The sequence below is a fragment of the Salmo trutta genome, chromosome 15 (assembly GCF_901001165.1).
Source record: "Salmo trutta chromosome 15, fSalTru1.1, whole genome shotgun sequence".
NCBI lineage: Eukaryota > Metazoa > Chordata > Actinopteri > Salmoniformes > Salmonidae > Salmo > Salmo trutta.
Genome location: NC_042971.1, coordinates 24,298,837 through 24,324,974, shown reverse-complemented (window position 1 = coordinate 24,324,974; position 26,138 = coordinate 24,298,837). Strand labels below are relative to the sequence as shown.

At 40.2% G+C, this 26,138-nt stretch overlaps 1 protein-coding gene across 5 annotated transcripts in view; it reads right to left on the bottom strand.

Moving 5' to 3' along the window:
• Positions 1–26,138, bottom strand: part of LOC115148673 (opioid-binding protein/cell adhesion molecule) — a 565,009-nt gene that overhangs the window by 221,738 nt on the left and 317,133 nt on the right. For 4 of the 5 annotated variants that reach the window (XM_029690768.1, XM_029690770.1, XM_029690771.1 and 1 more), the window contains exon 1: positions 8,676–8,970. In XM_029690768.1, the coding sequence (XP_029546628.1) occupies positions 8,676–8,848 (173 nt within the window). In that variant the 5' untranslated portion in view covers positions 8,849–8,970. Of the gene's footprint in view, positions 1–8,675; positions 8,971–26,138 lie in introns of those variants that run through there. The other variant, XM_029690769.1, reaches the window with a different exon arrangement.

Genomic DNA, 26,138 nt, shown 5'->3' with positions numbered 1-26,138 from the left:
GGAATAATCCAAAATGTGTAGTTCTGACTATGCTCTTCAAGAGGTGATGATACAGTATTACAACCAAATAGATAATGGTTATTTAACAATCCATTGAAAACGGCACACAGTTTTCAATGGTTTTAGCGGAGATGGGGTCACCTTTCCCACTAGCAGGCAAATTGAACACTCTGCACCTTGTTGTGATGTTTTATTGATAATCTATTAAATTACTATTCTAATTCCTAATTGTATGGAGCATACATTATGCAAATAAAAGGTCATTGGTCAAAATAATCCGATCAGATTGTGATGTCATGATCTGGGCCAAAAACTCCATCCCACCTGAACATGCTGAAATTCCAGAATTGAAATATCATTAAAAAAAGAGGGAAATCAAGTGAACTGCACTGCCCCTTTAACCCGGAAACACCAGGATAACAGATTTTGAATGCAGCCTGCCCTCAGTATGTGTAGTTACAGTGCATTCGGAAAGTATTCCGACACTTAAACTTTTTCCAAATTTTCTTACGTTACAGGCTTATTCTAAAATGTATTAAATTGTTTTTTTGCCCTCATCAATCTACAAACAATACCTCATAATGACCAAACAAAAACGGTTTATGTTTTAAATTTTGCATATGATATTAAAAATAAAAAATTGAAATATAATTTACTTAAGTATTCAGACCCTTGAGCTCTTGTTTCTCATGGTCTGAAAGTATCTAAGTGCCTTTTGGTAAACTTCAAGTGGGCTGTCATGTGCTTTTTACTGAGGAGTGGCTTCCGTCTGGCCACTACCATAAAAGGCTTGATTGGTGGAGTGCTGCAGAGATGGTTGTCGTTATGGAAGGTTCTCCCATCTCCATAGAGGAACTCTGGAGCTCTGTCAGAGTGACCATCTGGTTCTTGGTCACCTCCCTGTACAAGGCCCCTCTCCCCCAATTGCTCAGTTTAGCCGGGCCAACAACTCTAGGAAGAGTCTTGGTGGTTCCAAACATCTTCCATTTAAGAATGATGGAGGCCACTGTGCTCTTGGGGACCTGCAATGCTGCCGACATTTTGTGGTACCCTTTCCTAGATCTGTGCCTCGACACAATCCTGTCTCAGAGCTCTACGGACAATTCCTTCAACCTCATGGCTTGGTTTTTGCTCTGACATGCACTGTCAAGTGTGGGACCTTATAAAGACAGGTGTGTGCCTTTCCAAATCATGTCCAATCAATTGAATTTACCACAGGTGCACATGAGCTCAATTTTGAGTCTCATAGCAAAGGGTCTGAATACTTATGTAAATAAGGTATTTCTGTTTTTTATTTTTAATACATTTGCAAAAATTTCTAAAAACATGTTTTTCCTTTTTCATCATGGGGTATTGTCTGTAGATTGATGAGGGAACATTTTAATTTAATACATTTTAGAACAAGGTTGTAACGTAACAAATGTGGAAAAAGTCAAGGGGTCTGAATACTTTCCGAATGCACTGTATGGCTAACACCTCACAGCAAGAGAGTATTGTTGTGTTATAGCCTGAATTTAAAATGTATTAAATTGAGATTGTGTGTCACTGGCCTACACACAATACCCCATAATGTCAAAGTGGAATTATGTTTATGCCAAATACTAGTGCTTAACATGATTTTTGGATGACTACCTCATCTCTGTACCCCATATATACAATTATCTCTAAGATTCTTCAGTCGAGCAGTGAATTTCAAACACAGATTCAACCACAAAGACCAGGGAGGTTTTCGAATGCCTTGCAAAGAAAGGGCAGCTATTGGTAGATGGGTAAAAAAAACAGACATTGAATAACCCTTTGAGCATGGAGAAGTTATTATTAATTCAACTTTGGATGGCGTATCAATACACCCACAGTCACTACAAAGATACAGGCATCCTTCCTAACTCAATTCCGGAGAGGAAGGAAACCACTCATGGATTTCATGAGGCCAATGGTGATTTTAAAACAGTTACAGAGTTTAATGACCGTAATAGGAGAAAACACTGACGATGGATCAATTACATTCTCCACAATACTAACCTAAATGACAGAGGGAAAAGAAGGAAGCCTGTACAGAATAAAAATATTCTAAAACATGCATCCTGTTTGCAATAAGGCACTAAAGTAAAACTGAAAAAAATATGGCAAAGAAATTAACTATGTCCTGAATACAAAGCATTATGTTTGTGGCAAATACAACACACCACTGAGTCAGTGGCGGTTCTAGACCATTTCAACTGGGGCGGGCAAGCTGGGGCCAGTTGTACTGTTAGAGGGGCCAGTTACATTAGACGTTATTGTTGTCATATCGTTTTCTTCACTGCAGTGCAGGCATTAGCAGGCAAAAGACCATGTTCATAATGCAGATACATGTGGTACGATACTGTTGTGTTCCGCCTAAAGCCCTCCCTCTAGAAAATGTGTGGGTTAAATTAGTGTTCCGCGTTGCCACTGTCTAATAATGGATGTAAAAAAAGAACGATAGCAACGATAGTTGTGTAAAAATTATTTCATAATCCACATTTAGGGGGGCCACAGGGGGGTCCAAAATTGTTGTCACAGCCCCCCCCCCCCAGAACCGCTAATGCACTGAGTACCACTCTTAATACACTACATGACCAAAAGCATGTGGACACCTGCTTGTCGAATATCTCATTCCAAAATCATGGGCATTAATATGGAGTTGGTTCCCCCTTGCTACTATAACAGCCTCCACCCTTCTGGGAAGGCTTTCGATTAGATGTTGGAACATTGCTGCAGGGACTTGCAGGGTCACAAGCAGCTTATAGGCAAGAGTTGGCTTTTACTTAGAGGCACAAAGAAAGTGTAAGAATATTCAAAAATAAATACACAACGTAGAGGACTTAAGGTCAAGAGGGAATTAATAATCAAATGGGAAGAAAATTTTTTTTCTGTAATGGGGAACTGAAGATTAATGGGTCAGGAACACAGGAGGAATTTCAGTCCAGGACTCATAGCAACATGTGGTAAGTTCTCATTGGTCCAAATTGTCTATACATTGAGCTTGAAATGGGATACTTGTTATTTGGCCATTGGCCCAATTTTACTGCAAGGAATTCAAATTGGTCAACTACAGGGTAGGGTTGGGTTGGGTTATAAACTACATCCTGTCTCTTTGTTCAGATGAGAAGATATTTAGAACAGGGAAGAATGACCATCTACCATCTACTTTCCAGCATAACAACTATGATTTGTTCTCTTTGAATAAATATATGTTTCTCCCCCTGATTTGCTTTGGGGTCTGTGTTATTGAAGAATAACATCAACTGCTAACAAAAGGGAAAGTTCAGCTGACAAGGGCAACTACAAGCTTTCAGAGGTAATTGCACGTTACGATGCTTTACTTGCTGAGCATATGGAAGTTTCTACTGTCTTCTCTGGGATATAGAAATCAATTCAGAATGATCTATTACAAGTGAGATTAAAAAGAGTTTGACGCAGGGCATGTTTTTGCATGCGCTCAAGTAGGCTTTCTTTCCACTTTCTTCCAGTATTTATTTAGCAAAGGTGATAACAATCACTCCGGACAGACAAGTAAAAACTCATTACATAAATGTTGCAGCAGCCCAGGCTATACCTAAACATTAGAGATCTGACATGCTGTATGGGATGAACATGCATCAATGATTTTAGTCCTTGCTTGGACTAACTCATTCTTAGTCCTTACTTGAAATAACTCTCCAACACCATCCATCCATGATGAGCCTGTCCTGCACTGAAGCCTATGAACACCTCAACCCCTGTCCTGCACTGAAGTCAAGCCTCTGAACACCTCAATTCATGTATCATACCCTCATTCAATCACTGCTGTGATCCCTTCCCAACACTGCAAGTAGCCCTCTCATTCCCATTCCCCATAATATTATACAATAAATGTCTTTATTAAATGCTTTAGGTTAAAATCATTTCTTTGGTGATTTTTGAAACACGCTTTGTCATCTCCGTGCGGTCTGCGCCTATACCGGTGGTCTCCCATCCCCCTCAATTTTTCAAGTCAACAGCCTCTACCGTGTTATGGGTATGCTTGTCATCGGCAAGGAATCAGCAGACACTGGGAGACAAATTCACCTTTCAGCAGGACAATAACCTAAAACTCAAGGCCAAATATACACTGTTGCTTACCAAGACGACATTGAATGTTTGTGAGTGGCCCAGTTAAATCTACTTGAAAATCTTTAGCAGCACTTTGTCATGAAGTTGGACTGTGGGTAGGTTTATGACCCCCCATAAATACCTTTCTCCCTTCCCTCTCTCTCTTGACTACAGAAGGACTCTTGAAAAGCCTTTGTTAAACATATAGAGTCTGGGGATATCAAAAGGTGGGGGAAAGGAACCATATTTCGGTAATCCAACCAGTTGAGAATATGCGTTGGTACTTAACCTGTTCGGGATAGGGGGGCAGTATTTGCACGGCCGGATAAAAAACGTACCGATTTAATCTGGTTACTACTCCTGCCCAGTAACTAGAATATGCATCTAATTGTTTGATTTGGATAGAAAACACCCTAAAGTTTCTAAAACTGTTTGAATGGTGTCTGTGAGTATAACAGAACTCATTTGGCAGGCCAAAACCTGAGAAGATTCCAAACAGGAAGCGCTCTCTCTGACCATTTCATGGCCTTCTTGATCATCTCTAACCAAAACAGGGGATCTCTGGCATGACGTGACATTTTCTAACGCTCCCATAGGCTCTCAGAAGGCGCCAGAAAGATGAATGGTGGCTTTGCAGGCCCTGGCTGAAAAACATTAGCGCATTTTGTAAGTGGTCGATCTGAGGACAATGAGACTGGAGGCGCGTGCCCGAGCTGACACCATGTTTACTTTCTCTCTCTTTGAACAAAAACAAGCACTCCCGGTCGGAATATTATCGCTTTTTACGAGAAAAATGGCATTAAAATTGATTTTAAACAGCGGTTGACATTTTTCGAAGTATGGTAATGGAATATTTAGAATTTTTTTGTCACGAAACGCGTCGGGCGCGTCACCCTTATTTACACTTCGGATAGTGTCTTGAACGCACTAACAAAACGCCGCTATTTGGATATAACTATGGAATATTTGGGACCAAACCAACATTTGTTATTGAAGTAGAAGTCCTGGGAGTGCATTCTGACGAAGAACACCAAAGGTAATCAAACTTTTCTTATAGTAAATCGGAGTTTGGTGAGTACCACACTTTGTGGGTGTCTAAATAGCTAGCCTGTGATGGCTGGGCTATCTACTCAGAATATTGCAAAATGTGCTTTCACCGAAAAGCTATTTTAAAATCGGACATAGCGAGTGCACAAAGGAGTTCTGTATCTATAATTCTCAAAATAATTGTTATGTTTTTTGTGAACGTTTATCGTGAGTAATTTAGTAAATTCACCGGAAGTGTTCGGTGGGAATGCTAGTCACATGCTAGTCACATGCTAATGTAAAAATCTGTTTTTTGATATAAATATGAACTTGATTGACCAAAACATGCATGTATTGTATAACATAATGTCCTAGGGTTGTCATCTGATGAAGATCATCAAAGGTTAGTGCTGCATTTTGCTGTGGTTTGGGTTTATGTGACATTATATGCTAGCTTGAAAAATGGGTGTCTGATTATTTCTGGCTGGGTACTCTGCTGACATAATCTAATGTTTTGCTTTCGTTGTAAAGCCTTTTTGAAATCGGACAGTGTGGTTAGATTAACGAGAGTCTTGTCTTTAAAATGCTGTAAAATAGTAATATGTTTGAAAAGACCTGTGGACAGGTGTCTTTTATACAGGTAACAAACTGAGATTAGGAGCACTCCCTTTAAGAGTGTGCTCCTAATCTCAGCTCGTTACCTGTACAAAAGACACCTGGGAGCCAGAAATCCTTCTGATCGAGAGGGGGTCAAATACTTATTTCCCTCATTAAAATGCAAATCATTTTATAACATTTTTGACATGCGTTTTTCTGGAATTTTTTGTTATTCTGTCTCTCACTGTTCAAATAAACCTACCATTAAAATTATAGACTGATCATTTCTTTGTCAGTGGGCAAACGTACAAAATCAGCAGGGGATCAAATACTTTTTTCCCCTCACTGTAGAAGCTAGTGGAAACCAAGTGGAATCCTGCCGGAATCTGACTTTGTGGCTGTGTTATTTAGTGGAAACCCTTCTCTCCTGCCTGCCTCATGAAAGAGTGAACAGAAATGTTCATGACAAACAAGGTACTATATGTGTTAATAAAAGCAGTTTAGTCATCCTCTAAAACTATCTAGAATTATCCAATCTATAGCTAGGTCACAAAACTACTAACGTTAGCTTTAGAGTAGCCTAGCTAGATAGCTAGCTAACTTCAGCTAACTAGGTTGATGCAATCATGCAGCCAGCAGCTAATATTAATAATTTAGACTCACTGAATAAATGTGTTTGGCACAGGATAAAGATGAAATTATCTGCTGCTGCTATCCAAGGCCAATGGATACTGAAGTGCCTGAAAGGGTTAGTCAGCCAGTTTGTTAGTCCATTAATGTTTGTTGGCATATTATTTTATTTCCACTGCTGGTGATTATTCACATTTGTGGCATAAATTTCACTGTCTTAAATGTTTAAAAAAAATCACCAAATCCGCCACAGAGCAGTCGGCACAGATCAATTGAAAACATTTGTCCAACCATAACAAAATGGATGGCTAATGCAGAAAGAGAGAATTGGTAGATTCTGGCATCACCATAACTTTCACAAATACGATAGGCAGCCTGTCACGATGCCCACCGACGGTGGCGCCCCCTCCTGCTCGGGTGGCGCTCGGCGGTCGTCGTCACCGGCCTATTAGCTGCCACCGATTCCCTTTTGCTTTTCGCTTTTTTTGGTTTTGGACACCTGTGGTCAATTAGCCATTAGAGGGGCTATTTAGTTTAGCTGGCCCGCTCCTTGTTGTGCGGGATTGATTACTGTATGTCGACTTCTTGTTCGTGTCGGCTTTGCATTGTCGCTCATTGTGTTTATTCCCCTGTGCTTGGGAACTTTGTTTTTGCTTCAGTGTTATTAAAAACACCACTCCCTGTGTTCGTTGCTTCCTGCGCCTCATTCCTGCAACGCGACTACCAAAGCCCTTACACAGCCATGGCGTCAGTCTTTTTCGACTAGCAGGTTAGGTTAGAATAGAGTGCAATAGAATGAGTGACATTCAATAAAATGTAATTCATTAAAACGGGGATATTATTTTTAATTAAAATGTTGAAAAATGTTGATTTAATGATTGAATATATAGATTTAACAAGCAATCAGTTCCTACAGTGAGCGCCAGGGAACCAATCAGGACAACACAAGGTTAGTGGTATTATTACTTACACATAAAAACAATACTTCGCTACAAAGTCTACTGTGTATAGTGTTAAATGTAACCCTGCATTACATAAAGCTTTCAGAATTAATAATTGCAGAAGAGCACTGTAATGAGATGAACTAATAGTTTTCATGACATAAAATGTAAATACTTTTCTACACTGAAACCTGTCTGTCTTTTTTATTTTTCAAAGTCAACTGCTTAACAGTGTGTGTGTGTAAAGAGTGAAATTAATATTTAGAAATACACTGTAACCATACTTTGCATAACGCTCAGCCCTGCCATAGGAGTTCACTAAACTACAGAGTCTGTTGTCCATTGAAGTTGTTCTCTGGCTCTTTTGATATCAGATTCATAATGAATCACAACACGGTATGTGGTAGTTTGAAAGTTTTTTTCCGCCTCAGGTCAGGAGAGTTTAGAATTCACATGACCCGACAAGAAAACCCCCAGACCTATAGTCATAGCACAGATGAAAAGGGAAGCTATCTCTAATAATAATAATAATATTTTGTCATAGCCTATGAATAGAACCCAGAGTTTTACCTGACCAGGTCATGAGATCAGGAAAAACTCCAAGCCCCAGAAAAGACACAATAGGCATTTTTCCACACATCTTTTGAACCTGTGGAGCCACCTCTCTGTAAAATTGCAGGAAATTAACTTCAAAACAAAAAAATTATCTCTGCCATCAAGAGGGGGGCCAATAAAATGATTTGCTGTGAGGTAGACGATCCAAAGGCCTTCACAAGACCCAGAATGACCAGGCCTGTGTTGATCCAGTTTTGCACAATCACATGGATTCTGCTTACATTCTGCTTACATATGTCTAATAGTTAACCCTATATTGATTCTGGTTACTACTAAGAAAACAGTATAGATACTGGAACATTTCCAATAGTCGGTGGCACCCCCAACTAAATCTCACTTAGGGCCCCCAAAAGGCTAGAGCTGGCCCTGCGTAATCAACAGGTGTAACAAATGGACTGGGTGGGGGGCGAATTTGACCATGTCAAGAGGACTTGAGGGCAGTGGGTTCTGAAAAACAATGACAAAATAAAAATTTTAAATAATATTTTGGGGGAAATTATACCACCAGCCAAAACAGCACTTTGGAGACTGGAAGTGCAAAGGAGCATGTGCTCTGCAAAGGTAAAGTCCTATCTGTGCACATGCCTGTATAGGGGCTTCTTCCATCATAAGCACCTTAGTTCCATCATAAGCACAGCCAACATTTAGAATCGTATCATTTAACCAGACATAAACCACTCTTATTTTACTTTAAATTGGCAAAGCAACGTTGGACTCATAGTTAATACAACTTTTTATAGTGAGTGTAAGAATAATGAGAAAGTGTTTTACCTGAGAAAGACGTTTTCGCCTTGCCTGACGGTAATATTGTCCATCACTTTACTATCGGTTTGGGATTCCCCTTGACTGTGGACAGGCAAACCTGCGGGAACAAGAAACAGCAGTCTGAAAGACAGAACCACCAGGCACTTCCAAGACACGGTAAAGTATCCACAAATACCCATCTTCGGTTTATAAATCCCACTGCTTGTCGAGACAATGCTTCCGTTGTTTTAAAAGGCAAATGCGTATAGCGGTCCTGTGGAGCGAGCGCGGGTTAGTTAATAGCCTACTGTTCATCTGTTAATCCAAATATGTTTTCCAGGTACAGCATAGTCTATGCAAGAGGGTAGCTAGCCTTACTGCGCACTCCAAAATATATTGGCAGCCTGTTCCATTCTGTTCCGCAGCTTGCATGGAAATGTTTACTTTTCCTTTCCGAATGGTCCAAATGCTTGTATTGATGATGACAGTGCGCAATTTCACGTTCATGGAAAATTAACGGTTGCAGTCGTGGACAGCACGCAGAGCAAACCTAAAATAGGTATTTCGGTTGAGATGACGTGATAAAACTTAAACCACTGATGCCAAATCCGAAGAAGAGAGCACAAACAACAACACACATGCGTGATTATCTCTTGTGATTGACTCTATACAATATAGTTTTAGTGATCTCCAACATCCCTTCAGTACTTGGGGTTTGTTGCATATTTCAAATAGGCAGGGATAGCAGCACTAATGTCCTTTCTATTTTCACTCAAAACCAAAAACGAGTATCAGGTTCATTGAATCCATTATTTTCCCCAATCTTTACAAGTATGCGCCACCAATTTGAGTTTGTTGCTAAACCCCCTCACAGTAAGAGCTCTGCCAAGAGGAGGGAGAATGGGGGAAAGGGGGAGGGGGGTGGGGTTGTCATGGTAGCAGGGACCTTGGTGAATAGCTCTGTACAGGTGTGTGGACATTACTGTTAATCAAGGATGCAATTGTAAACATGGATAAACTGTGTGTGTTTTGATGCAGATGCTATAGAATAGACCTACAGATAGACTATATTGTTCAAATCTTGAACCAGGGAAATTGAAGTGAAATTGCTGGGTATGACTCAACTGTTTCGGTGGTGTGGATAAAGGCATGCGGACTAAATATACTGCCCATGACTCATAGCATGCATTTTCACACCCCTGGCTATTACATTTGTGTCAATCATCTAATAGCAGTGCATTTATTTAATTTTTACCCCTTTTTCTCCCCAATTGGTAGTTACAGTCTTGTCCCATCGCTGAAACTCCCATACGGACTCGGGAGAGGTGAAAGTCGAGATCCATGCATTCTCAGAAACACGACCCTGCCAAGCCACACTGATTCTTGACACACTGCTCACTTATCCTTGAAGCCAGCCGCACCAATGTGTCGGAGGAAACACTGTATAACTGGCAACCGTGTCAGCATGCATGCGCCCGGCCCGCCACAGAAGTCATTAGTGCGTGATGGGATAAGGACATCCCGGCCGGCCAAATCCTCCCCTAACCCGGACGACGCTGGGGCCAATTGTGCATCGCCTCATGGGTCTCTCAGTCGCGCCCAGCTGCGACATAGCCCGGGATCGACCCCGGATCGGTAGTGATGCCTCAAGCACTGCAGTGCCTTAGACCGCTGCACCACTCGGGAGGCCTAATTGCAGTGCATTTATATAGCCTAAGCGAGCCATCATTCCAGGAGTTCCATTATTGATTCCTAAAAATCATTTGTGCAGCCAAAGTTTAAATGAGTGTGAAGGGTAGGTCCTTAAAAATTGGCAGTTCAACGGCAGCTATTTAGTGGAAGACTCTCCTATACACTTTAAGCCCATCTTTTCAGTAGGGCCAAATGAAATTATAGGCAGTCATTATTAAAAGTATGGAACAGGAAACACTTTGAAACCACAAACGAGTGTTTTTATAGTAGAAATGCAGGTACAACCTCCATTTTGTGACTACTGAACATGACCCTGTGTCTGTCAATCACAATGACGCAATCACAGAATGAGATTCTATTTATATGGACACAACCACCAATCAGGAAAGAAAAACACATGCACATAGTTGAACAATTACTGTAGCAGGTTTGCAATGAGTAATTACCTCTGGGTGGATAGTTTGCTTTTGTACATTATCAATACCATTCAACAACTAACCACTTGCTCAATGTCTTTCTTTATGCATTAATTAAACAAACAAAAAAACAGGCTTCATATAGTTTTAGCACCTAAAGTAAAGGCATACACAATTGCAACTTTCTTACTGTATTTATTGCTGATATCAGTCCTATGAGTCAGTCAAAATATTTATTTTCAGCCATTTTATAAAAGCTGGGTGTGCTTGATTATGTTTATAACCCAAAATGTTCCCTGAAGTAGAAATGATCCTTTGTGATACACGCACACATATTTGCCACATACAGTATATGTCATCGGAGCCATTGAAACTCAGTGAACAATAGATTGCAATTTGCTTAATCTAGCCTAATTTAGGTCCTCAACAAAAGGCACGCATATGCACAGTCTGTCACAGTTCATGTCAAGTAATTTATGTGGCAGCTTAGTGTATGTCAGTCTGTACTTCTGTCTGGACCAGTCACAAAAGGGGAAGGTCCTCCATGGTCATTAGCCCGGCTGATGATGCTTATTTTTGTTCAGTGTAATTGCATCCCATCAGAACTTTGTGAAAATCCAATACAATAAATTTGAATGTTTTACTGAGTTTTCCCATAGTGTGGAGTAACTGGAATTGCTTTTGGCGCGTCCAGGAAGGTGCACGACCGCAATATGCTCCTCTAGAGTTCTGAGTTCCAGGAAAAAAACTATGATTAGGAGTAAGCAAACAAGACGTGAAAAACGGCCAGAGAGGCGTCAGTCACCAAAAGGAGTCTGTTGAAGAAGACGGTGGTTATGGCTTTGGAGAGGGACTCCAAGTGGCTCGGGATTCGGAATGTGATGGTGTACCCCCGCCCCACAGGGATGAGTCATCTCCCAGATCTCAATCATAGGAGGGGCTCAAGCAATCGACAAGAGAGAAGGCCCTATAGCTGAAGGTGGCCGGTGGACATCTTGGAAGTGGAAGACCATTAGTTTCTAATAAAAAGATTGATGCCGATGGACCCCTCTTTATCACCCCTTGGTAATGTCTCCCTGACTGGAAGGCAAGGCAGATTACGGAAGGCAGATTAAGTGCACTTTGCAGTGACACTATATTCAGCCATCACAGTATGGGGGCAGTAAAGGTATTGGGCAGTATGAGCACCAACTCGTTTTGAGAGATGAACATGCATTCTACCTGACCACAGGTTAGGCGGGAGTTACATGTATTTTCTAAAGTGTCTTCGTTTGAATCTGTCTCTGCGAGAGAGTTGTGTGGGAAGAGAGAATAACTGCACCCTGTACAGTATATCATTCTATAGGGAACATATCTCTTGAAACACTCAATACTGCAGTGCTGTATGTCTCCAGCATGGGCAGTCAAGCAAGCATCATCACCACAAAAAAAAGAGGAAAAAAGAAATATGTAGTCTGGTACTGTTTTGAATCTATTCACATGCAGTTGCCAACGCGCTGATAAGAAAATTGACTTTATTGTTGTATCTTTAATTGAGTCTAAGGCTGCATTTACACAGGCAGCCCAATTCTGATATTCTCTTATTGGTATTTTGAGTAATCACATCAGATCCTTTTTAGATCAGCTCTTTTTCAGAGCTGATCTGGTTGGCCAAAAGACAAATTAGAAGAAAAAGATCAGAATTGGGCTGCCTGTGTAAACGCAGCCTTAGAGGCAATAGGATATTTATACTGGGGCTATTAGGGGAGGAACAGATTAATGAGAATTGTGAGTGAGTTGTGAGGATGTGTGTGTGTGTGTGTGTGTGTGTGTGTGTGTGTGTGTGTGTGTGGTGTTGTGTGATTATTTTACCTCAGCAATTTCGAGGGTGAGCGACATCCAGCGACACAACAGCTGCTCCACTTCGAAGGTTTGTTTCCCTCGACGATTGCACTTTAATAAACACGTTTTGCTGTTCTAAGGGCTTTTGCAGTAGATCATTGTAAAAGTGTCCGCTTGAGACGGGACTGTGCACATGGCTATTCGTTATAGGGTTCTATTCTCATGGACATAATACCATCTTCTTGGACAAGATTTCCCTCTGGAGGGAGAAAGCTGCTCTCTGTCACTAATAATGTACCATCATGAACCCATAATGATATATAAACTTTAGCTGCTTTCACGCCTAGTTCATTTCACTCTGACTATCAAAGACACACAAACACACAGTTTGGTAAGGTTTTGTTAGAACTTAATTTTGTGAGTTAAAATACATTTTCCAACAGTAGTGCACTGTTTGTCATCATTCTTGTTCATGCAGATGGAGTCATGGTCAGCTAACTCGTAACATGTGTAGTAGGCCTTACATAGACGTCTCCAATGAATATGGAGCACAGTCATAAGGCATCTAAAAAAATATATCTGACATCTCTTTCACAGTTTATAAAGTAGAAAAGTGTATGTGCAGCGCAGGGCCATCTGGTTCACTGTGTTTCCCTATTCAATTCCCCGACTTTGATTAGTCAATCATCTTTAAAGTGCTTTTGATTGAATGCTGTTACATAGCTCCCTTGCTGTTTCATTCTTTATCTGTAATAATAACACAGTGGGTTTATGAAAGTATTCTAAATGAGCTCACTCGGTAGTCTGAGAAGTCAGAAGGAAAAAAGAAAACATAAGTCAGTCCAGAAGTTAACCCAGAACCAACCTTGACCCTTTCACAGAACCAACCATACGCCTTTCACAGAAAACACAGCTGATTTCATCTGAACTGATCTGAAGTAAAACAGCTGAGTACACCTTTTCTGAAAGACAGAGGCGTAAGTATGGACCGCTTTACTGGTCAGTTGATAAGAACTCAACATCGAAGATGAGGTGGCAGTTGCTTAAGCCCACCCCCAGAGTTATTTTTCTACCTTCTTGCTAAGAAAACCATAAGCCTTCATTAAGCTCTAAACCAATGTGTGTCGACATTTTCCTCTTCTTTATCTCACCTCTTCTGCAATATTACCTATAATTACCCACGTGTCATATTTATCCTTTTTTAACCTCAATGTGATGAGACCCAACCTGGTCTCAAAGCATTTTGTATTATTCTGTTCATACATCCGAGACACTCCATTTTTTTATATATTTTTTTATTTCACCTTTATTTAACCAGATAAGCTAGTTGAGAACAAGTTCTCATTTACAACTGTGACCTGGCCAAGATAAAGCAAAGCAGTGCGACACAAACAACACAGAATTACACATGGAATAAACAAGCATACAGTCAATAACACAATAGAAAAAAGAAAGTCCATATACAGTGTGTGCAAATGGCGTGAGGAGGTAGGCAATAATTAGGCCATAGTAGCGAAGTAATTACAATTTAGCAGATTAACACTGGAGTAATAAATGAGCAGATGATGATGTGCAAGTAGATTCATTCAGTATGATATCTTAGGTTTGATATGGTTACATAAGACAGATGGTTACTTAGGAGGGTGGTTGGTTGAGGTTGATGGGTGGGCGTATAATGTGAATGTCTAGCAACCCAAAGGCTGCGAGTTTGATGAATCTCTTCACAGACAACTTTAGGATTTTAGCTAACTAGCAACTTTTCAACTACTTACACATTTTTTGCTACTTTGCAACTACTTAGCATGTTAGCTAACCCTTCCCCTAACCTTACCCTTAACTTAACCCTAACCTCTAACCCTAACTCCTAGCCTAGCTAACATTAGCAAGCTAGCTAACGTTAGCCACCTAGTCACCTACCTAGAATTTGTAAGTATCATACATTTAGCAAATTTGTAGCATATTGTAAGTTTTGCAAATTTGTAACATGTAATACAAATTGTAATTCATAACATATCATACAAAATGGGTGATGGACATCCACAAATGAATATATGCCATACGAAACATAACATATCATACTAAATGGAGTGTCTTGGATTTACGTACAGAATAATACAAAATGTTCTGAGACCAGGTTGTGAGACCTTAATCACCATGGAGACCCCGCCAACGTAGAGGATGCAAGTGTTGTGCTGTAATGAGCCTGCTCCTATTGAATTCACAGCATCCACAGACGTGTTAGCTATGCTTCCAGTACAAATAAAAAAACTAAAACATTGCTGTTTTTGTGTCCTTTCTCTCTCTCAATGTGACTAGTAATTATGGGATTTCATTTGCACTCGCCTTACTGAAGGGATGCTGCCTGCCTCCCTGCTCCAGCCTGTTAGTGCTTCAGTGAAATGCGAAAGGAAGTACAAAGTCATTAAGACCAAGGGATTGTATGAAAGGGCTTGTTATGGAGAGGAACACAATGGGAAAGTGTATACTGCTTGATCTCTGAATCTCCTATGTATACATCACCGTAGATATCTTAGCATACAGTACCAATTATGTTTTTTTTATCCTTTACAACACTCCAAAGGTTTGTCGAGAAATGTCACACCACGCTGTGTGAAGGGGAAAACACACAACAACAAAAAAACCTCACCTTGGTTTCTTAACTACCCTGCCAGACAGAAGCGACATTCACATGCTTATTATTTTCCCTTATCTCGTTGATAGTAACTCCTGTGTTCAGAGGTTGGTTGCGATGTGCAAGAACAGACACAATGATTGGCAGCCACCAGTACTGTGAAAACACACACATCGGCTCGAGTCGACACCTGCCTTAACAAAACATTTGCATTCAGCACTGAAAAGCATAGATAGATACAGTACATGTGTGTGTGGGGGGGGGGTGATGATAACCAAGGAACTTTTACGCTGTGTAATTAATATTTTTCCCAGTGCAAAATAAAGATAAGGACTCCATTAAGCCCATAAAACATTCCGAGATAATGGATTTTTTGGGCAGTTGACGGAGCGGCTCATGTGGGACAGGTGGGATTTACTCCCGGGCTCCGTCGGCGCGGCGACAGCAGCCAGCGCCAAGGCAACTAGTGCAGGATTCCGCCACCGGAGAAGAAGTCAGAGGCATTTGATGCACCGTTGGCACCAAAGGCAAATTAGATTATGGAGAGGGGGAATGGAATTTATTATTTCGCTGACAGATTTACAGATAACCGCTGCATAGAATACAGGCAAAAGGGCTGTAAAACCCATCATCTATGGAGTGAATTACACACCGCTTGGAACAACTTGTTTGGTTTAGGAAATCCACACAACCCCCTTTGATTTACCTGCTTCCCACATCCCTCTTCAATTTTCTCACTGGCTTGCCTTCACTTTTTCTCTTTTTCTCTCTTACTCGCTTGCTCTTTCTTGCTCTCTTTTTCTCTCTCTTTCCAAGGGTGAACAGAAAGGATGGTGGTATTTGTCACTGCCTTGACTCAAGGCTCTAGTAGTCTTTCATCTGTTGGTTAATCCATGATCGTTACCATCATCTGCAACCTTTGATCTTCTCTGTGGCCACAATAGGATCATGTCTATGCCAGGCCTATGTTTTGACTGCTGCACAGTATGTTTCTCGATCGGGTGAAATAGGGAAATCTGAATATGACTGGATTGATATCACCGTCTTAGACCACTGGTCGTCCTATACTCCCTTAGCAATAACACGGAGAGGTCACACATAACTGCCCTGCCTATGCAGCAGTAAAGCTGTCAGAACTATTTATTTCACCTAGGGAAATCTGAGACAACCAATAATAACACTAAATGTAATGTCAGCGGGCCATCCATTTGAAAATGATTAAAATCACATTTTTCCCCACTTCCGTTGATCTTTCCATCTGTCTGGGGTAGTGGGAGTGGCCAATGGTGTGGTTTTAAAGAGCGTCCTCTTGGCCGCAGATAGAAGATTTTTCTGTATTAAACCACATTTCCTGCAATTCAACAGATATTGCCATGGGGCTGAGAGATCATGTGCAGTTTTAAAGTGAATTTCCTGCAATTCTACACATTCTGCCATGCTTATGCAATCTGAGTGACGCAGACATTATAACAAAATCAATGCCAACAAAATGGCATGATATTTTGGGAATTCTTGATTCTCCCTGACTGTTTATTTTTTATTTTGGTGATTGTTCTTCAAAAAATACAGTTGAAGTCGGAAGTTTACATACACCTTAGCCAAATACATTTCAACTCAGTTTTTCACAATTCCTGACATTTAATCCTAGTAAAGATTCCCTGTCTTAGGTCAGTTAGGATCACCACTTTATTTTAAGAATGTGAAATGTCAAAATAATAGTAGAGAGAATGATTTATTTAATCTTTTATTTCTTTCATCACATTCCCAGTGGGTCAGAAGTTTACATACACTCAATTAGTATTTGGTAGCATTGCCTTTAAATTGTTTAACTTGTGTCAAACGTTTCAGGTAGCCTTCCACAAGCTTCCCACAATAAGTTGGGTGAATTTTGGCCCATTCCTCCTGACAGAGCTGGTGTAACTGAGTCAGGTTTGTAGTCCTCCTTGCTCGCACACACTTTGTCAGGTCTGCCCACAAATGTTCTATAGGATTGAGGTCAGGGCTTTGTGATGATCACTCCAATACTTTGAATTTGTTGTCCTTAAGCCATTTTGCCACAACTTTGGAAGTATGCTTGCGGTCATTGTCTATTTGGAAGACTCATTTGCAACCAAGCTTTAACTTCCTGACTGATGTCTTGAGATGTTGCTTCAATATATCCACATAATTCTTCTTCCTCATGATGCAATCTATTTTGTGAAGTACACCAGTCCCTCCTGCAGCAAAGCACCCCCACAACATGATGCTGCCACCCTTGTCCCCATGTGCAGTTGCAAACCGTAGTCTGGCTTTTTAATGGCGGTTTTGGAGCAGTGGCTTCTTCTTTGCTGAGCGGCTTTTCAGGTTATGTCGATATAGAACTCGTTTTACTGTGGATATAGATACTTTTGTACCTGTTTCATCCAGCATCTTCACAAGATCCTTTGCTGTTGTTCTGGGATTGATTTGCACTTTTCACACCAAAGTACATTCATCTCTAGGAGACAGAACGCGTCTCCTTCCTGAGCGGTATGACGGCTGCGTGGTCCCATGGTGTATATACTTGCATACCATTGTTTGTACATATGAACGTGGTACCTTCAGGCATTTGGAAATTGCTCCCAAGGATAAACCTGACTTGTGGAGGTCTACAACTTTTTTTCTGAGGTCTTGGCTGATATCTTTTGATTTCTCATGATGTCAAGCAAAGAGGCACTGAGTTTGAAGGTAGGCCTTGAAATCCATCCACAGGTACACCTCCAAATGACTCAAATTATGTCAATTAGCCTATCAGAAGCTTTTAAAGCCATGACATCATTTTATGGAATTTTCCGAGCTGTTTCAAGGCACAGTCAACTTTAGTGTATGTAAACATCTGACCCACTGGAATTGTGATACAGTGAATTATAAATTAAATAATCTGTCTGTAAACAATTGTTGGAAAAATGACTTGTGTCATGCACAAAGTAGATGTCCTAACCGACTTGCCAAAACTATAGTTTGTTAGCAAGAATTTTGTGGAGTGGTTGAAAAACGAATTTTAATGACTCCAACCTAAGTGTATTTAAACTTCCCACTTCAACTGTATATTGCTCCATTATCTGTTCTACATATTTTATATCTGGTTTTAGTCATTTAAGTTTACACTGAAACATTTTTACCATCCCGATAAAGATTATTATTATTATTATTTTATTTGTTTTTAATTGCAGTGATTTATTTAAGGAATATAATGGAAATATGACTTAGTGCCTTAGATTTCATGTTTACCTTGTCTACTGTATCATACAATATTTACTGTACAATGAGAGCTACTGTATGTTTATGGCCTTAATCTTATGATTTTATCTATTATTCGTAATATTGCATGTCAGAATAGCAGCAAGACAACTTCATGAGCTGCTACCCGTTCATTATTCATGGTTTTAATGAGGAATAATCCATTCAGTCTAAGAAAACATAGTTTTACCTATAACTCCTGTTCAACTAAATTGAAAAGTTTTAATTTGGTGCATTTTTATGTATTTTGCCCTGATATTTAGCATTGGTAGCTTAAATATCAAACATAGCCACTCAAAGATGTAAAATGCCAAATTGGGTGGTCTAGCTAATCAACGAAACAATGGTAGTGATATAATGATCAAAATCATAGCTGATTACGTGGTTCATTATGACTATACTGTAATGGAATGAAGTCTCCACACACACGCAGGCGCAATGCACACTGTCGTATAATTAGGCTAAGCATGCTCTGATGAAGGTCTTGCGACCGAAAGCTTAGCCTAATAAAATGAAATGTGTGCCGTGATCCTGAGTGCGTGGACACTTCATTACATTACAGTATTGCTCGTCATCTCCTGCGCCTCAGCTACAGTCGGATGTGTAACAGATTATTCTAAGTTATTTCATTATGACTGTACTAAAATACATTCAGTTGATTGAAATTCAGTTTTTCCCACTTCATCAAGGACTTTATATTAAAACAAATTGCTTCAAATGGATTGTGAAACCATAAGAAAGCAATCCAGTTCATTAACAGGCCAATTCAAAAACAAGTGAAAAGGTTGTTTTTCAGTGCGGCAGGGAAATAACGTACTGTATCTTGGAGCACTTCTTTCAAAAACTGTGCTTACGTTGTTCAAAGCATCCCATCTACCTCTTGGATATACATTTGTCTCTCACAAGGTGCATTTAAACCCCACTCTCATTCATCCCTTCTTAGCCTCTGTCCATTTTAGTTACTGCCATTTTGCCATTTTCTACAGCCTCACCCACCAGGGTGAACAGACTCATTCAACTCCTACAGTAGTGTGAGTACAAAAAAAGTTACTTATTTTGTCACCATCCATATATCCCGTTATTAAGTTCCATTTGTCATCTCTCCCAAAGAAAGTGGACCTTTCTCAGACAGAGAAAGCAAAGAGCTGAAACGTTCAAATCCTGTTGCTTCAGAATTATTTTGCTGTTACAATATAGGTGAAATTAAGATCCTACATCTCTACGTAGTAGTTTTACTTAAAATTCCAGGTATGAAATTGCCAGATTACGTTTTCCCTAGTAGGTCTTTCTACTCTATGTGGTGAAACCAGCACACGTGCGCACATGCACAAGCACACACAGAGAGAGTTTCGGCAGCAATTACTTGGTATGGAGATTCGATTTCCAACATGCTTTTTACCAATTTAAAACAAATTAAATGTGGACAAATTGAATCTTGCTGGAATTAAGGAAATGCCTTGTACTTATTACCATCTAAGATTATGTTAATGTCACGGCGCCCCTTTGTCGAGCAGCGGAAAATATTGAGCGATAGATTGATTAGTGATATGTTTGCTTCCCTGGGAGAAACTTTTGCTAAAATGTTGGGATTAGTTCTTTCAAATATAAGGTATTTTATTGATCACCTAATCGTTTAACACTCCAAGGGCACTGGGCTTATCAGGTTCAGCCTGCTATCTTTCCGACTCAAAATATGCAATTGAATACCCTACTCTCTGAACTTAGCCAATGTCATGAATGTTCAAGTTGTTTGTCTCTTCAGCACTAGGAACAGGTAAAAAAAAAAACTATATAGCTGCTGGTCATTAAAAACAAGTGCAGACTAAATTTTCACTACGATTTCTGTGCGCATGTGGGCTGAAATCACTCCGCTTATCTGAATGGACTCTTCACATCTAAAACAAGCATTTAACGGAACACTAGTTAGATGGTTCTCCTTTGTATCTACCTCCTTTAACTGACTGATTTAATTGAGAAGCGCAAGGGTTTAATAAAAACTGAAAAGACTGAAGTGTCAAGAGTATGTTTAAGGCCTTGGAATGGTATACATGTAAATAGGCTTGGCTAAATAGTACAGAATGGTGGGTGTGGACGCAAATCAAATTTAAAAAATCATGGTGACAAATAACTCGTGGAATGTGACATAACATGATTGCTGAAGTGCTATCATAAAAAAACGCATCTGGCATGCCTTTTGAATATACAATGGAATAGATATGAGTTTTTAAAAAAAAAATATTTATTCTATGTTCAAAGGCATTTTTGTGATGCTTGCACTGTTCGCGCTACATGCATACAATTCTAGTAATACACAGACTGTAGTAGCTATTACACAGTAACCTTGGTTATTCGCAGTGGAGGCAGGATGCCGGTGAGTGTGCAGAGGTATGTTGGGCATACTTATTACGAGCCCAGGGTCAAGGCTATGCATTTACTGTGGTTAACCTTGTGCATGTGTCAGATTCAGCACCCAGTACAAAGAGAATGGTAATGACTAAAGTGTCTACAAGATGGAATCGGGACAAGACAACAAGGTCTCACAGAAATACATATGTAACCGCCTTGAATGTATAGCTTTTTAGTCTGCAATATTACCCAAATACGGTATTTACATGGCCATGGCCATTTTCTGAACAGGAAACACTGAGAATCATCTACAGTTGAAGTCGGAAGTTTACATACACTTAGGTTGGAGTCATTAAAAAAGTTTTTAAAACCACTCCACAAATTTCTTGTTAACAAACTACAGTTTTGACAAGTCGGTTAGAACATCTACTTTGTGCATGACACAAGTCATTTTTCCAACAATTGTTTACATACATATTATTTCACTGTATCACAATTCCAGTGGGTCAGAAGTTTACATACACTAAGTTGACTGTACCTTTAAACAGCTCGGAAATTCCATAAAATGATGTCATGGCTTTAGAAGCTTCTGATAGGCTAATTGACATAATTTGAGTCAATTGGAGGTGTACCTGTGGATGGATTTCAAGGCCTACCTTCAAACCCAGTGCCTCTTTGCTTGACATCATGGGAAAATCAAAATAAATCAGCCAAGACCTCAGAAAAAAGTTGTAGCCCTCCACAAGTCTGGTTCATCCTTGGGAGCAATTTCCAAATGCCTGAAGGTACCACGTTCATCTGTACAAACAATAGTACGCAAGTATAAACACCATAGGAGCACGCAGCCGTCATACCACTCAGGAAGGAGATGCGTTCTGTCTCCTAGAGATAAACATACGTTGGTGTGAAAAGTGCAAATCAATCCCAGAACAACAGCAAAGGACCTTGTGAAGATGCTGGAGGAAACAGGTACAAAAGTATCTATATACACAGTAAAACGAGTCCTATATCGACATAACCTGAAAGGCCACTCGGCAAGGAAGAAGCCACTGCTCCAAAACCGCCATTAAAAAGCCAGACTAGGGTTTGCAACTGCGCATGGGGACAAAGATTGTACTTTTTGGAGAAATGTCCTCTGGTCTGATGAAACAAAAATAGAACTGTTTGGCCATAATGACCCTTGTTATGTTTGGAGGAAAAAGAGGGAGGCTTGCAAGCCGAAGAATACCATCCCAACCGTGAAGGACAGGGTGGCAGCATCATGTTGTGGGGGTGCTTTGCTGCAGGAGAGACTGGTGTACTTCACAAAATAGATGGCATCATGAGGCAGGAAAATTATGTGTATATATTGAAGCAACATCTCAAGACATCAGTCAGGAAGTTAAAGCTTGGTCGCAAATGGGCCTTTCAAATGGAAAATGACCCCAAGCATACTTCCAAAGTTGTGGCAAAATGGCTTAAGGACAACAAAGTCAAGGTATTGGAGTGGCCATCACAAAGACCTGACCTCAATCCTATACAAAATGCGTGGGCAGAACTGAAAAAGCGTGTGCAAGCAAGGAGGCCTACAAACCTGACTCAGTTCTGTCAGGAGGAATGGGCCAAAATTCACCCAACTTATCGTGGGAAGCTTGTGGAAGGCTACCCGAAACGTTTGACCCAAGTTAAACAATTTAAAGGCAATGCTACCAAATACTAATTGAGTGTATGGAAAATTCTGACCCACTGGGAATATGATGAAAGAAAAATAAAAGCTGATATAAATCATTCTCTCTACCATTATTCTGACATTTCAGATTCTTAAAATAAAATGGTGATCCAAACTTACCTAAGACAGGGAATTTTTACTAGAATTGAATGTCAGGGATTGTGAAAAACTGCGTTTAAATGTATTTTGCTAAGGTGTATGTAAACTTCCGACTTCAACTGTATATTCTCCTCCGAATTCCATTCAATAAGAGTTCACTGTTGTCACATCAAGATAGTTGTGTACTGTGTAAGATAGTTGTTTACCGTGAGCTATAGGTAGTATTGGCAAGCAAGTCTGTTTAGATGACGAGTTCACTCGTGAGCACAGCAATTACGAAACGAATGCCATTGTATGGCAATCAAAAGTGAACAAATGTCATAGCACCTGTTAGGAATCCAATTATTTATGATATTCAGCAGCTATTAATTTTCCTTTATTACACCTGTCATTGTGCGGTCTTGGCATGCCATTTCAATAAACTACATACAGGGACATCAAAAGTTAACCTTTCCCTTTTGAAAGGAAATGTTTTACTTATGAGTCGAGCACAAAGGACCCCTCTGTCTGACATAGAAACAGCTGGAAAATTTGAATAGCTGTTAGGGAGCATTTAAAGAGAGTGGACAGCAGACAGTATGGTGTCATACTGTCATTGATTCATTGTTATCTGACGGACAACATATGCAAAACACAAAGAGTATGAGTCATAACGATGTATTTTTTTCGTTGACACTCAATGCCATTATGTATTCACAATTTGTTCCACAAAGTCATAAAACTATATTTATTGGTCTTAGTTGCTGTAACCAAATGTCAACTTACAGCAAATGTATGCGCAATACAGTGATGCTGGCTAGAGTGATTGAGAGTATTCACAAACCTCATTTGAACCATGAAGGATGTTTTAAACCAGAAATGTGTTCGAAAGTTCAAATCCCCACACTCAGAGATAACCTCTCCCTGCATTCCACCACTTAACACCTTCCACTGGCTTTGCTCGCCGTCTCCTCTCATACTGATCCACAACGGTACATGAAGCCATTGGGGTCAGCCTGGCCCATTGTGCAACTCTATGCTTTGTTGATAAGAAGGAGTCCTCAGCAGGGGAAATATACACCCCATTCCCTGCTCTCTCTCTCTGCATTGAACCAGCCAAAGGTGGCATGATGATCAAGTGGCTCATTACGCGCTGGAGGAATTAGGTGCAAGTGTGGCAGACATGAAACAGCGATGTCTACCCTGAGGGTTGTTGTCGTGGCTTCCCGGTGTGTCACCTGGGTTCTCTGGAGGGGACGAACCAGCGGGAAGATGCACAGCTGGGCTGGGTATGTGTTTGTGTGCATGGATGTCTGCGCGTGTGTGTGTGTGTGTGTGTGCACTCGTGGGTGTGTGGCTAGTTAAGTCTATACCACATCAACAAATTTTTCTTTCACCTCATATGATAGCATCCTTTATTTGCCCTCTCACGTAAAAAACAAAACATGGTGGTAAACTCCTCTGATAAGTTTCTGTGCGTCAGAGAGCTTTTTGACAAGCCTTGGAGGGAAAACACTTTATTCTTATCCTGTTCCATTTCACCACTGTGAAAAAGATTATAGGGGACAAGTGGGCCCAGACTCTCGAGTCGATTTCATACCTATACCTACTGCAAAATTAATGCCAGTTCACAGTGCAGATTATATGGAGGCTACCTAACCAAGGTTAGCTAACCCCCATCTGGAGGCGAAAGCCTACTGGAATAAGTCCCACACAACTAAACATCTTCCATTAAATCTGAACACTGTTATTACCTCACTGTTTCTCAGTAAATAACACCAGTCGGAAACAGGACTGCAGAATAGCGGTATTGTGTGCCCTCAGCCTGTACTTGGGCTACTTGGTTAACTGCCAACTATAGTAGTAAATGGTACAAAGTGGTGCTTCTTTTAATGTATCCTAAAGAAATGCATATTTATATAACCCTAACTCATTGCTACCTCTACTACTACTAATACTACTACTCACCACTAATGCACGCCTTCAGTAGTAAACATTTCCTTTGAAGTCTTATCTGTAGCTAATAAAAAAATAACACTACATTTCAAAAAGTTCAAAACTGAAGACACTTATGCTTTATATGCTCTTTGGCGCAACCTTTGGGAGACTTTAGAAGAAGCAGACATAAAATCTATTGACATAAATCATCATCCATACTCTCAAAACTGGTCCTGTCTCTTTTCCTGTCACAAATAAACCAAGAGGACATGAAAAATAACTGGAAAATATATAGACACACAAATTGACTAAATGGCCACCTACAATCAACCCAGCACTCGATGGAAAACAGACTGATAAAATAGTTTCTGGTCCTGCTTCTTTTACTGCTCAAAAGCCTGAATGTCATAATGGCTCCAAAATATTGTTCACTCAGTAGGCAGGTTTCCATTGACCCAGGTTTATTCGACAAAAGCAATGTTGCAACACCAAAGATTCTTGCAACATGTGTAATGGAAATGGCAGCTTTAAGAGAAATGTTCTAAAGAGCGATAACATTTGTATCCGTTCGACACGGATAGATTTTTATTTGGTCTAACTTTCTTTATTGCATCAAATTATGTTGAAAACTGTGTTTTTCGAATAAATGATGAATGCCAAATAATAAGATCCGTGGGGCACGTGATGTCATCACGTAACTATAAAGCTCCACTCCACGTTTAATTCTAAATGCCTACTGCTTGCTAAATAAAATGTTCAACTATAAAAATAATGTTTGTTTGCAGGACAAGGATGGTCTTGACTTTCAAGAATGCTTGAATTGCTTCACGTTGCATTTCTGGTTGGCTGGATGCAAGTTTTACCATCCAATTATTTCAGATCTACAGGAGAGCAAGTTTCCCAATGGCATGGACCATGAGGATACTTTGGCACATGAGAATTATTAGAATAACATTCTATTCGTGCTGGCTTTTGCGGGCCACTTGAGACATGAAACAGATAGGTGGGAGGGCATACAGGCTGTCGGCAATTTATTAAAGTGCAATTTGCCTAAATTGATAATAGAAATACTTCAAACACTTTTTTTGTGACGTCATTATTTCCAGTTGTTTTTATTGACATAAGACAGACCAATGAAAACACACCGTAGCAGGCAAGTTTCACATCTATTTTCTATGCAAACTTTCTAAATGTCAACAACAAATCCTTGGACAAGTTAATGAACGTAGCTAAGGACTGTGTGAACAAATTAGCCTGCTAGCATCCTGACCAAATTAATTGTCTTGGTGTATTGCACAAACTTTTATCATAAACATATTGATCCCTGTTTTATATCTCCCACTGCATGGCTGTGGCTCTTCATAATATGCCAACAAACAGACAGCCAGAAATGCAAAGCCTCCATAATGTACTCGCAACCTTGGATACTCAGATGGAATGCTCAGAGTGGCCTACATAGCCTGCTCATTCCAGTGTCCTATCCTCTGATGTCAGCCCAAGAGGAAGACAGGGGAGGAGCAGCTCAAACCCTCGGCAGATGGTTCAAATCCATATTGCATAGAGCACAAGCTGCCGACAACTGATACAGACCGGACCGAGAA